Genomic DNA, 13,142 nt, shown 5'->3' with positions numbered 1-13,142 from the left:
TCTGCCCACTTGCTCGAGCCAGCGGTTAAGGCTTTTCGCTTTTTTGGGTTGTTTTGTTTTTTAGCTCCTTGGATTTAGCCGAATGTGTGTGAGGACATGAGAGTGTGTCCACAGCGTCCTTTGACAGATTCTGTCAGATGAGCGTCGATTAGGCGGCACTGTTGCTCCCATGTGGAGACTTCCTTCCTTCGGCTCGCTCTTCTCCTCTTTCACTTTGCCTGCACGACAAAAACACCGAGCTGTTAGGACTCCTCTCACACACACACACACACCAACCGGCCACATTTAGCAGATTAACACCAACAATCACAGCAGCAGCGTTATCATATATATATACATACATAAATACTCTGGGACTACTTTCTACTCCGGTACTTAATAGATAGTTTCAAACTTACAACAGCACATTTCAATGATGGTTAACAAACGATGCTTTATAGATAAGAAATAGGTGATAAATAATAAAAACATTGAGGTTGCCATGTTGTAAATAAATCATTTAGATCAGGTGTAAATCCTCCTACAGCATCGTTTACTTCCTGCCCCTTCAGCGTTTGACGACTCCACAAAGGATCCAGAGGTTTATTAATAATTAGCACGTAACTTGTAGTTCGTAAGTTAACATTTTATGAAACACACTGGTTAGATTTTTATTCTTAGAGAGTTACCGCAGGCCTGGTGACTTATTATACAGTGAGAAATGCAGAAGCCCTTTACTAATAAATCCCCCCTCATAAAGGCTCATAGTTTATCAGTTTACAATAAGCCACTCAGGTTGTAGGTATAAATATTAGTAGGTCACTGATGAAGGGTAATGGGGTTCTGCTAGAGGAGGATACACACCAGACAAATTGATTTTCATAACCTGTCTACCCAAAGTTTGTTATTATTAATGGCGTATTACGGCCCTGCAGAGCCTTAATATGTGATTTATTTGATGTGTGTGTGCTTTATTAGAACATGACGGCCCGCTGCCCTTCAGGATCCAACGTTTCATTTAGGTTTGGGTTAGCATCGCGTCACGGCGTCGGCTGGGCGGTAAACGTTACATCATCGCTACGACGACACAGGGACGGCTCGGGAGAATTTCCCCGTTATGTCATTTTATAATCGGTACTTAGGGACGTTATCTGGAAGCTTATGCTGGTTCAAGTATCGCCGTGCACAGCTTTCCACCGCGCGCGTGTGTGTTTATGTGTGTGTGTCAGGGGGAGATAGGGAATGAGAAAATGTTGCAGAAAGACGAGTGTGTGTGTGTGTGTGTGTGTGTGTGTGTGTGTGTGTGTGTGTGTGTGTGTGTGTGTGTGTGTGTGTGTGTGTGTGTGTGTGTGTGTGTGTGTGTGTGTGTGTGTGCTCGACCGTTTGTGACCCTCTCTAGTGTGTGCGCGCCGGTGTGGGTACTTGTGTGTGATATTGTTTTTATAAACAAGTTGCATAACACCATAGGGCAGCAGCTAGCCGAGCCGCAGTGCCCCGCTCTCTCTCTCCCTCTCTCCCTCCCTCCCCCCGTTTAGCTTCCCCACTTTTGGCGACGCTCCATCGCCTGGTTGCCGGGTTGCATTTCCACAGCGCCCCCTTGGCGAAAGGCCAGAGGGCGCAGGGATGCTGCGGTGAACCGGCAAGCGTGGGTCTGTCAGTGTGGCAGTGGGGGTGATGTTCTGGGGAGCGAGGAAGAGGAGGAGGAGGAGGAGGAGGAGGGGGGATCGATGGTACGGGCGGTGGTGGTGGGGAATCGTGACAGGGCTGGCATTTAAAAAGCATTAGAGTGAACAGCAGAAGGGAACACTGGAGATGTGTCAGGGTGATTTCCTTTACTTTGTGACGCATATATTCATTTTGCTGCAATAATGTGTTATGTAAAATATATGCAGCATATTAATATTTAATGCACATTAAGATGTTTAATTGCACAAAGCAACAGAGGAGAAGCAGTGTGTGTGTGTGTGTGTGTGTTGCAGCCATTTAGTTGCCTCAATTACATAACCCCCCTCAATTCGCCCCACAGATGCCATGATGACAGAGGATGGGGAATAATCAGCCTTTTCATAACCTTCATGACCCTGCACCAGCATCCATCTATCCTCCATCTATCTACCTACACACACACACACACACACACACACACACACCTCCATCACCGAAAAGCACAGAAAGCACATTCTTAAACAAACTAAATCCAAACTGACAGAGGATTTAGAAAAAGCATTTGGCAGGCGTGTCCCCATGTGCCATCTTTCCTCTACAGAACAGCGTGCTTAGCCTCTGTCTCAGCATACAGTGCATGTGCGTGACTCTGTGTGCGTGCGTGCATGTGTGTGTGTGCACCATGCTGTGCCTCTGTGAAGTGTGTGATCACACATCCTCTCTCCGGCTGCACCCTGCAGCCACACGCAAACCGAGGTCACACCGGCAAACACTTGCGCAAGAGATGTTTATGTATGTGACGTGTGTGTGTGTGTATATGTGTGCGAGTGTGTCCGTGAGGTTGCGTGCATGTGTGTGTATCCCCACATGTTCGGCTAGTTACCATGGAAATAGGCCAAGCAGCAGGCATGCGGGGGAAAAGCTGAACCATGTGATTTAACTGAGAGCCACTCTCTGCCACACTATTTGAGAAAACACACACACACACACGCACACACGCAGGGCTGTGATGATGATGTGTATTGATGGTGGAGAGTTCCTGGAAGCCGAAGTGAGTCAAGGCACCAGTCAATCAAACTGCCTGACTTGGTGCTGGCAAGCTGAAGAAAACCAGGACCCGAGACCAGACGAACACACGCCGAGGCCTTTTTCCACGTGTGAAGTCGGCTGGAGGTGAAGGCACTGATTTACATTCAGTCACAGCCTGTGTGTGTGTGTGTGTGTGTGTGTGTGTGTGTGTGTGTGTGTGTGTGTGTGTGTGTGTGTGTGTGTGTGTGTGTGTGTGTGTGTGTGTGTGTGTGTGACATCTTGTACTGTCTATTGATTTTTTTCCCCTCTCCAATGAATTGCTTAGTCCCAAAAAAATTTTAACGGAAGAAACGGCCTTCGCATGTTGCCAAGGTGATGTCATCAAAATGCTGATTCGCCCAGTGTCACAGACTGTGATGGGTCTCAGTGTTCGGTGGGTGTTTTAGCGGAGCAGATGTGTGTGTGGGTGTGTGTGAGACCGTGTGACAGCAGAGGATCGCTTGTAAAATCGATAGAAGCCAGCGAGGCCCCAGCTGGGAAGTTTGAGGTTTGGCAGCTGTTTGTAAACGACAGTGCGACACTCTGACGAATGCTCAGTGATCAGAGGTGAAAAGGAACTCATTTACACACGTAGCGAGTATAATTCCAAATGTTTCAGTAATTCCCTTTAGTACTCGTGTTTCTGTTGCTATTTTTCCACTAATGCTACATTTTTGAGGCAAATGTTTTACTTTTTTACTCCACAAGATGTGTGTAATGAGCAGAGATCAGTTACTTTCCAAGCAGGTCGGGAATAGAAACCGTGTAGCTGTGTGTTTGTAGATGAAGCACAAGAGGGAAGGAGGGTAGAATTCTGAAGTAGGAGTATTTCTCCATTGTAACAGAAGTACTTAACTACTTCCACAACTACTGCTACGGCTCATCCTCTACCTCTTCATCCTTCTCGCTAACTATCTCTCCTTTTTCTCCGAGTCCATCAAAACGCCGACGTGGAACTTCAGTCGTTTCCCGGGTTTATCCGAGGACAGGAATCTGAAGCGGCGACATCACACACGTTTGATTCCCTCCCCCTTGCGCCCCCCCCAACCTCGTCTCTCTGATCTGCATCTCGCCGATTTAATGTAAATGTACATTCTGGGCGACATGCTGCCGCTGCGTGAGATCAACTCGGAGCAGAATGGCACGACATGTGTAACGAGGATAAAGCAAGTGTTCTATTTTCTCTCTTAATCCCAGTCCCACCGCTTATTATTCACGTATTGTTTACTCTCTTCACCCCCCTCCCTCTCTCTCCATCTCTCTCTCTCTCTCTCTCTCTCGCGCGTTCTCGTTCTACTCAGAGCATAACGAGAGGCTTTCTGCGATAAATATTTAAATTTAAGCTTATTTCATTTGTGTTCAGCATTGTGGCGTGTTGTACTTGGGCCTGAGCTGGAAATGACATGAATACACAAAAAAAAGTAGCGACAGAGACTCATTTGTTGAATAAGTGACATCATGCCACAGTGTGTCTAAAGCAGAAATCACCCAAAGTATTTCTGTGTTTTCATCTTTCGATTTGTGAAGTTTTTAACATTATCTCCTACAAAAGCACCGCTCGTTACTGCCACTTCTTTATGGTGTGTGAGTGTGAATGACGCTGATTTAGTCTCCATTCATATTTACTCCCTTAAGCTGATGAGAAATTCATTCTAAAATTGAAAACTCTTCTCAGGGTTGGACGGAAATGAAGCCGGTGTCACCGATTGGGATTGAATTCCCTCACGCTGTCACCCTCTCTCTCCCTCCCTCTCTCTCTCCCTCTCTCTCTCTCTCTCACTCTGCTGTGGATTAGTATGGGTTCGTGACAGCCACACCATTGTCAAGCACGCTGAACAAAGAGCTGATACTGTCCCCAAGGACAATAGCCTGTCTCTCTCTCTCGCCCTGTCTCTCTCTCTCTCTCCCTCTAAAACAAACGTTGAGGCAAGAAATATATTTCCAGATCCCCATAAAAGAGAAAAATCTTTATTTTCTTTCATCAGTTCTCCCCTTCTTCTTTCTCTCTCTCTCTCTCGCTCTCTCGCTCTGTCAGGCCCTCCCATTCAGTTCCTTCTTGCTCTCTTTCTCTCACTTTCTTCCATTGACCTCTATTTTCCATTCCCATTCACTCTCTCCATTTCTCCCTCCATTCATCTCTGTCTCTTTCCTTTCCGTTTCCGAAAAACTTCACTTACATGTGTGTCCTCCCTAACACACACACACACACACACACACACACACACACACAGTGGTTTCCCTCTAACTGGGTTATGTGTAACTTCAAATAGCCCGAGTTGACAATAGGGAGAGCCCAGAGTTCATCCCTCCCTCCGTGCTTCTCTCTCTCTGTCTCTCCCCGTTTCCCACTTAAATTCCCGAGGAGAAGTTGTGTGCATGCACCGATTGTGCACGTGTGTGTGTCACTGTGTAGGAACACGTGGAGCTGCATGTGTGAGCATGTTACTGCCACCAGATTTTCTTTTGTTGCAACCCTCAAGGTCATTTATAGCTCTGAGTAGACTGTAGACAGTGTAACGCAAAGTACACATGTGAGACACACACACACACACACACGCACATACACACACACAAGCACTCACAGCTTGCTATAACCTAGATGCAATCCATTATCATCACAGCACACGTGTACACCCAATCCTATTAACAGGATATATAAAAGGGTGTGAATATTTGCTTAATATTCAGGCTGTTGCATAACCATCCTCATGCAGATGCATGCTGGGAATCACGAGAGCTTTTCACTATTCGGGCAGGCTACAGAGAGGAGACGAGAGGAGGGAAATGTGAATTTGGGGGGGTGCTGAAAGGAAAGATGGGAATGAGATGGATGCGTGGGAGAGGAGAGGAGAGAAGCAAGGGGGAGGGAAGGAGAGGGGAAGGGAGAGTAGTAGAGCTCCGATTCATGGTAAAGGTCAAACAAGACATTCAAGTAAGTCTCTCCTCTCCTCCTCTCCTTCTTCATCCTCTGATGCTCCAATCTGCTCTGCCTCACCTCAAATTCTTCGACTGTATGAATCAATTCAGGAAGGACAACATATCACCCATATGTCCGAAGTATCCCCAATACAAACATGCCCGGACATGATCCAGGTCAACGAGGCTCAGCTGCTGTGACAGAACTAATCACAGGGTCTACACATATTGGTTCAAACTAGAAATTCTGAAATTGATTTGGTTAAGCTGCGGCTAATCTGTCCTTAATTAACAAGATAGTCAGACAATAACAAAAAGTGGACGGACGACAGCAGAGACCAGTGAGCTCAGACTGAACCCAAACCTGAGCTTGGGAAACTTAACTTTCCACAGTGACTCATTTCCAACACGTGGCGCACGTAGAGCAACTTCTCAATTCAGATCCTGGGCTCGTAAGACCTTCGTCCTCCCAGCTGATGATGACGGTCATGTCACACAACCAGTTTATTGTCCCGTCACCCCCTGTTATCTAGCAGCTCATATCGCAGCACAGTTTGTCTACATCACATAAGTCACCCTGATTGGTCTGAGCTGTTAAATAATGCCGGGGGCGACACCCTCCAGTGAAATCGTTTTGAGGGAAAAGGGAAGCCAAGCTTTTCTGGCACTGTGTCCTCTGGCTATGGAGAAACTATTTTGTAGATACAGGTAATGGAGTGGAGTGAGTTTACCTTCCACTACATCCTTTCTCCTTAGAAATTAAAGGACTGTTCGTTTGCTCAGCCTGATCCAAGATTACAATAACAAAGCAAAAGTGGTAATATGTTGAAACGCAACTGAAAGGTGCTGGTTGTTTCTAAGAGAGGACCAGTATGTATTAATTATTCCATTACTTCTTTTCCTGGGCTAGTGGTTCTCAATCATGGGTCCTCAAAGATGTTACAGGATAGAATTAAAGGGTTGCAAGATGACTAAAATCATAGAAAGGAAGAAAAATACATTGCTGCTCCACAAACCTGTGTTTTACTGACCTTTTCTAAAATCTTGTGTTGTTTCAGGAAAAGAAAGGAAAGGAAATCGTTCTGGCTCGCAGCTCAGGAAGAAAGTGACTAAAGAGAGGTTACAGGTAGGCGTTATGAGTCGTAAGACAAACACATCTATTCCTTTAACTCGCGCACCCACATGGGCAGACAAAGACACGCTGACACACCCTCTCACAAAGAGTGTAATGCAGAAAGATCCAAGAGCTTCAGCTTTAAAAACGAAAACTAATGACAACTCCAGGTTAAATGTCACGGTGACGTTTCAGCTGAGTTTGGAGGTTAAAGGTCTGCTGTTATATTTGAATGTGTGTGAGAACTTGATGGTGTGTGTGTGTGTATGGGGCTGTTGTGTCACCATTAATGTGACGGTGCGCTGGTGGCGGTGATGAGGCTCGGTCTCGGCAGGGGCTAAACTCATCTATCACGCGGATCGAAACCGCAACGGTAAATCAATAGCGGCCCCCGGGAGCGATGAAAGCGGTGCGTGAATCCGCCTCGGCAAAGGGCTGCGGTCTGTCCGCCATCCATCAACAAGTCTACACAGTTCAACAAAACACCGCACCGCACCGCACCGCGCGCGGAGCGGCAGCAACGCACGCGGCAATAGTGAACGTACCTGCATGTGGAGGATTCCTTCAGAATAAAAGGCGTCTGGACACCTGTGCCGTAAACTACACAAAGAGCTGACAGGGCGGCGATGCGAACCGGATGAACTTGCAGGAAAGGATGCTGTTTAGCGTTGGAGCGGCAACTACCGAGCGGCAAGAGAGGGAGGGGGCGTAGCTGCGTAGACGGGGATTTACCGGAGCGAACACTGTTTGAGAAAACGCTGTTAGTGACGAGGTGAAATGCATTACACACACCCCGAGGAGGCGCGAGCTGAAACGAGCCACGCCACGCTGCTGATGACGATAATGATGATGGTGGTGATGATGGAGATGATGGGGAGGAAGAGGGAGCCAACCTCCGAGAAGTGCACATCTGGAGGCGACACATCTGGCCGCGCCGCTACACGCTGGCTGATAAACACACGCACACACACGCATGGAGACACACGCCTACTGATGGTGTTTTCTATCCGGCGCAGTCACACGCACACACGCCCCCCCCCCCCCCCCCCCCCCCCCCCCCCCCCCCCCGGGTCCCCTGTGATGGAGCCCACGCCGTACCTCGCGTTACTCACCGTGGGTGCCGTCGCCGAGAGTCCCCGTCCAGTCGTCTGTCCTCGCGTGTGATTTAACGGCAGAGAGGGCGAGCCGTGGGCGAATCCAGCCTCCACCAGCGCCATCCAGCGCTGCGGTCGCGGCACGCCGCTCTCGCGATACCGAGCCATTTTCCAGCTCTCCGTTAAAATATGTGACGTAGCGTTTAATTGAGAGTTTGTTCAGCCGGATGCCGCCGCCTGCTGGGCTAAAGGCGAAATAATGAAAAAAAATTGTGATGATGTCATCCAGTGGCTGACTGACCATACCTGATGTCTCTTTTTCTTATTTGATCTAATTATCAATTAATTAATTGTCTCTCACGTAAATTGATGTGTGCTTTGTATTTTTGTACTTGCTTTGTATTTGTATGCTTCTCTAAACACAGTGGTTATTCACAGAGCTTTAAGGGACAGTGTGTAGTTCATTACGATAGAGACAATACTAATTGGACAGACAGAATGAAGTGGTTATGTTCTTGTATGTTATAATCTTTAACTTGACCAGAAAATCACAGATATTCTGTAAAGGACTTTATTGCATAAATACATTGTTTTCAGAGTGCAGGGTGCTCATCTATTTCTATTCACACAGGTCTCATGTTAGCTCACAGGATGCTAAATCGTAGTAAGACTCATTCATAGTTGGGGGTGAAATAAGAAAGCACACAAGAGACCAGAGGAGAAAACTTCCTTTGAAGTCATTTTCAGTTCCATGCAATGAAGTACAATTTAACACAATGTTTATGGGTTATTGTCAGTAATGTATGTGTAATGGAAGGGCTACTGTGTGTATGACTTCCAGTGATGTGTGTTTGTGTGTGTGTTTGTGTGTGTGTGTCCGTGCACGCATGTGTTCACAGGTCATCCGTCTCTCCATCAAAGGGCATGTGGTCCAGGTCCATGTGGATTTGTGAGTTCTCCTCACTGCAGACCCAGCCGATCGGCGTGCGGTTGAAAGAGGGACGTGAGCGGATGTCGGCCTGCAGGCTGGGCAGGGGCTCCGGCTCGTCAGACTCCACATTGATCTCTGGAATCTCGAAGGGCAGCAGCTTGCACACCTTGTCAAAGCCACCAAAGGGCAGCGCCGTCCTGAGGGGGCGGGGGAGGAAAGAAGAGGGATCGTTAAGCCATGGTGAGACCACGCAAACCGAATAATGGTCCTGGATCATTCTCAAGATAGGTGAACTTTGACTCTCTTCAAAATGTAGCTGGTCTCCAATGAGTTGGTATTTTTAACATTCGGCATTGAAGCAACAGACAGACCATTCTTTATTTTTGCAATTCTACAAGTTTCACGTGTCAGATTATATTAGAAGACATAGAAAACTGATCCAAATCAGATACAAAATCTGATTTTTGCTGACAGACTCGTTGTTTGCTCGAATACTGGAATGTGTGTTACACGTAGATTGGCCCTGTTATTGCTTATACAGCTCCATTAGTGGTTAACAAGGATACAGCTGCTCTTTCTGGGGCCCACAAGAACCATTAATGATATCACGACACGCACATATCCCGAGTTCATAAGGTTAAGGTAATTAGATCTGGGCCGAAATGTCATCTCAGTTTTAACAGTAGGCACAGGTGTGTACATTTCTAAAGGCTGTATGAATGGTGTGTGTTTGTGTGTGTGTGTGTGTGTGTGTGTGCGCGCGCTGTATAATGACAGCACTGCTGAGTAAAGCCATGGAAACACAGCCAGGAAGGAAGCCGCCTTTTACTGCTAATGAAACGATGCTGGTTGTCATGGCGATGTGTGTTCAGTGGAAGCGGGGAAGTGAGCTGACGGGGCTGAAATTTGTTGTTACATTATCCAGCTAATAAAACTGTAAATAGCTTGTGTTACCACAGAATCCCTTAACTTAGTATCTAAGAAGTTACTTAATCTAAAGTTACTCTACTAAGTTACTAAACTCAATTTGAGCTTTAACCAAACTATCATTATGCTGAATGTTGCTTATGTTGGTCAGTCTGCTTTAAAATGAATATTTTAGTCTTATCCTAAGTAAAGGAGCCTCTACCTGATCCCTGGGAATTAAGGACATTTGAAGGCATTAAATCCAACATTTAAGGGGCCATATTACACAGATTTCCATGTTCTTATTTATTATTTAGGGGTCTAATTTGCAATGCTGTAAAGAGCATAGATCCACTTAAATGCTCTCTTGTTGCAAAATCTTTGAGCACACTGAATGAAAACAGGACAGTTAAGGCTTTGGGTATGTCTAACCAGGTAGTTAAAGAAGTAAAGTATAAATTAATTCTCAGTACTCTGGGCAGATCGGGACCCAGATTCTCAGGGGAAGCTTCTGAAATCACCTCACCTGTTAAAGCTCTTGTAGTGCAGCATGTCTGAGTGGCCCTCAATGGGTCCTGGCATGCAGCCTTTCATGGTGGCTGTCAGCTCCCTGTCGCCCTTCATGGCTCGTTCCCATGGCGATACGTAGGTGCGTATGTACTCCCTCCTCCTCCTCTTCTTCTCAGCCTCCAGATCCACTATTTCCACAACCACTGAGAGACACAGAGACAGGTATGAAAGAAGGTGCAAGGCAAGAGTGTTGAAATGTAAAATAGTTTCCACGGGTGAAATACTAAAAAGAACGCAACTCTACCTTCTGTCTTTGGCATCTGAGGTTTTGGCAGAGTAGGGGGAGGCGACATCAGCAGGTCCTCCAGGTTCTGCTGGAAGACAAAAGAGCCAAACCCAGTCTGATCAGTACTTACAACTTTCATACCAGAGGTGGAAAGCAACTCAAGTTTCCTGGTGGTTATTAACATTGTAAACCCGTCGCTCTCACCATGTTCTGGTTGGTGACGATGAACTTCTCCACTCTCTGCTGCCTCAATTGGAACATCTTGGAGCCCTTGTTGTTCAGCAGTGATAGCTCCTCCAGCATCGTGTCCTTAGGCGTCTTGATCTTGGTGCCCAGGTCGAGCTCTGCAGCCTCTGGGTCTGACTCATCATCATCTGAGAGGAGGAGGAGGAGGGGAAAGAAAAGATACATTTTGAACTTAAATGTGAAGGAATTCTTCTTCCATCAATTGAAATTCGTTTGAACCCCTGAATGAAGTAACGCCTGCTTTTCTCTGCTTTGCTATCTGTGTCTATGATCTCAAATGGGGTCAGTGTTTGTTGCAACCTGTTGTGGGTCTAAGTGGTCTTTGCGGTTGTGTATGTGTGTGTGTGTATGTCTGTGTGAGTGAGCGTGTGTGTGGTGTTATCGTTACAACCTTCCCTGCTAAAAGGAATCGGGGGAGTTGTAGGGTTTACTAGACCAAAGCAGCATAGCAGAAAAGGGCATTTGGGAATCTCACAACAGGTTTGTAGGTTGATCCGTTTCTCTCCCTCCTTTCTCTCTCTTTCTCTCCCTCTCTCTCTCTCTCTCTCTCTCTTTCTCTCTCTCCCTCTGTGTGATGGAGAGATCTGATGGATTTTACTGCATGGAGAGCTCCTCATAAAACACTCTTCTCGTCTACCACACACATTTGATATCACTCATAACACCTGGAGCCTTGCCATAAAGACGGACACACGCACACACACAAACACACTCGCACACACAAACGTGATCACATCTAGAAAGTGGAGAGTTGGCATTGCAATGCTGTGGAGAGCTGTTAGCGGTGCCTCATAAATCAGATCTGTGTGTGTGTGTGTGTGTGTGTGTGTGTGTGTGTGTGTGTGTGTGTGTGTGTGTGTGTGTAAGAGAGAGAGGGAGATAGAGAGAGACAGATATAGAGAGAATAATTGAGGCTGCTGAGCGGAGTGATCTCTCCCATGGGGTTATTGATTAGAATGTTAATTCAGAAGAATGTGAAACTGGAGCCGGCTGCTGACTGGGGCGAAAAGTGGGACGGACAAACAGGTTCACTGGCGGGAGCGCTGGACATGCTAACAGGAGCAAAGTCTGGGATAAAGCGTGTAAATCCCTGACTTAAAACAAACTGACGTGGAACAGAAGGTGTTAGTCTGGAAAGAATGGTTACACAGCAAAGATGTAAGCATGGATCAACTGAGAATTTGAGATATGAATAGAGTAGTTGTAGAGATTCTGTGGTGGGGTTTAAGTAAATACATCTGCACAGCAAGTTTGTTGGCATGAATATTCACTTTAGTTGTGTAGGCGCAGAAAGAAGCAAAGCATTCTTTTCACAATGGCAGATTTCTCCTTTGATGTCGAGACTTTTTGACTCATTTTACAAGCTGCACTGATTCAACTTCAGTCGGAGCTTACACACATCCTTAAATAAATATAGAGCCAGTAGATTCACAGCCTGGTATTTTGCGGAGCCGTTAACGCTGACAGATTTCTGGCCGGTCCACCGCCTGATAATGACCCACACCCCTCAGGGAGACGCCACACATAAGTTAGAGATTGCGTTACTGCTCGGTACAAGTGTGTGTTTGTTTCCTTATTTAATTGTGGCCTCCTAAGAGCACGTGCAGCCATTTACACTCCTTAAACTCTTCTCTCCAAAGCTCTTTGAGGTGCGAGGATCAAGATGAGATGCAAAATGTCACATGTTTATACATTGTTTATGATTCTCTGTTTGATTTCTGTGTGTGTCCTTACCGTCCTGGGTGACGTTAGACAGGTCGGTGATGATCTTGTTGGCCTTCTTCCTCTTGTTAGGAGGGACAGGGGTTGTTTGAGGCATGACTGCAAGACATAAAGGAGAGAGGGTGACTTCAGTTTGGCCGTCTGCAACATAGAGTACGTACCCCCCACTTTGAGAAACACTGCTTTATGGTTACAGTTTGAAATTGAATGCGACTTCTTTATGCAGGCTGCACTAAAAATTCATTGAAAGGTTGAGAAGAGGCACACACATAGTTATAGTTTCAAACACTTGATGCCTGAAACACCAACAAGAACTTTTGTGAGGTCATAGAGGTCAATGCCGCTGACTGTGCATGTCAGAATGGTGCAACCCTAAACTCCAATAAATAGTTTTTGATGCGTAAAACTGGCAGAATACTCCTTTAATATGGACACAACCAGCTCGGGAAGGAGACACCAGCTGGCAGTGAAACGCGATGCAGGCACACATGCTCAAGCTTTCCAAACGTATTTCACAAGGAAATCTAAAGTGATTTCCAAAGCATATTTGTTTAGCGATGAAGTTGTCCATCACCTCCCTTATTCTAGGAAGCAACAGCAACTTCACTGAGTTCCTTAATGAAGTTACGAGTACTTTAAAGATAGCGTATAGCCTCTGCATGCCCTTGAGGACACTAATTCCCCCTGGCAGTTTGTGTCTCTCTC

The 13,142-nt window shown here is 46.3% G+C and overlaps 1 protein-coding gene across 1 annotated transcript; it reads right to left on the bottom strand.

Annotated features, from left to right (window-relative positions):
* Positions 1-8,729: 8,729 nt before the first annotated feature.
* On the bottom strand, positions 8,730-12,534 carry myoz1b (myozenin 1b). The gene is made up of 5 exons (XM_076152044.1): positions 12,450-12,534; positions 10,674-10,843; positions 10,488-10,557; positions 10,200-10,386; positions 8,730-8,964 (listed from the first exon to the last, which is right to left on the bottom strand). The coding sequence occupies exons 1-5, from the start codon at positions 12,532-12,534 to the stop codon at positions 8,730-8,732; spliced, it is 747 nt and encodes a 248-aa protein (XP_076008159.1).
* Positions 12,535-13,142: the final 608 nt, after the last annotated feature.

Source organism: Genypterus blacodes, unplaced genomic scaffold, assembly GCF_046128005.1.
Source record: "Genypterus blacodes isolate CSIRO-AG114 ecotype Tasmania unplaced genomic scaffold, CSIRO-AGI_Gbla_v1 ptg000055l_1, whole genome shotgun sequence".
In the NCBI taxonomy this organism is placed as follows: Eukaryota; Metazoa; Chordata; class Actinopteri; order Ophidiiformes; family Ophidiidae; genus Genypterus; species Genypterus blacodes.
The sequence above is the reverse complement of the archived record's forward strand: the minus strand, read 5'-3'. Positions and strand labels throughout refer to the sequence as shown.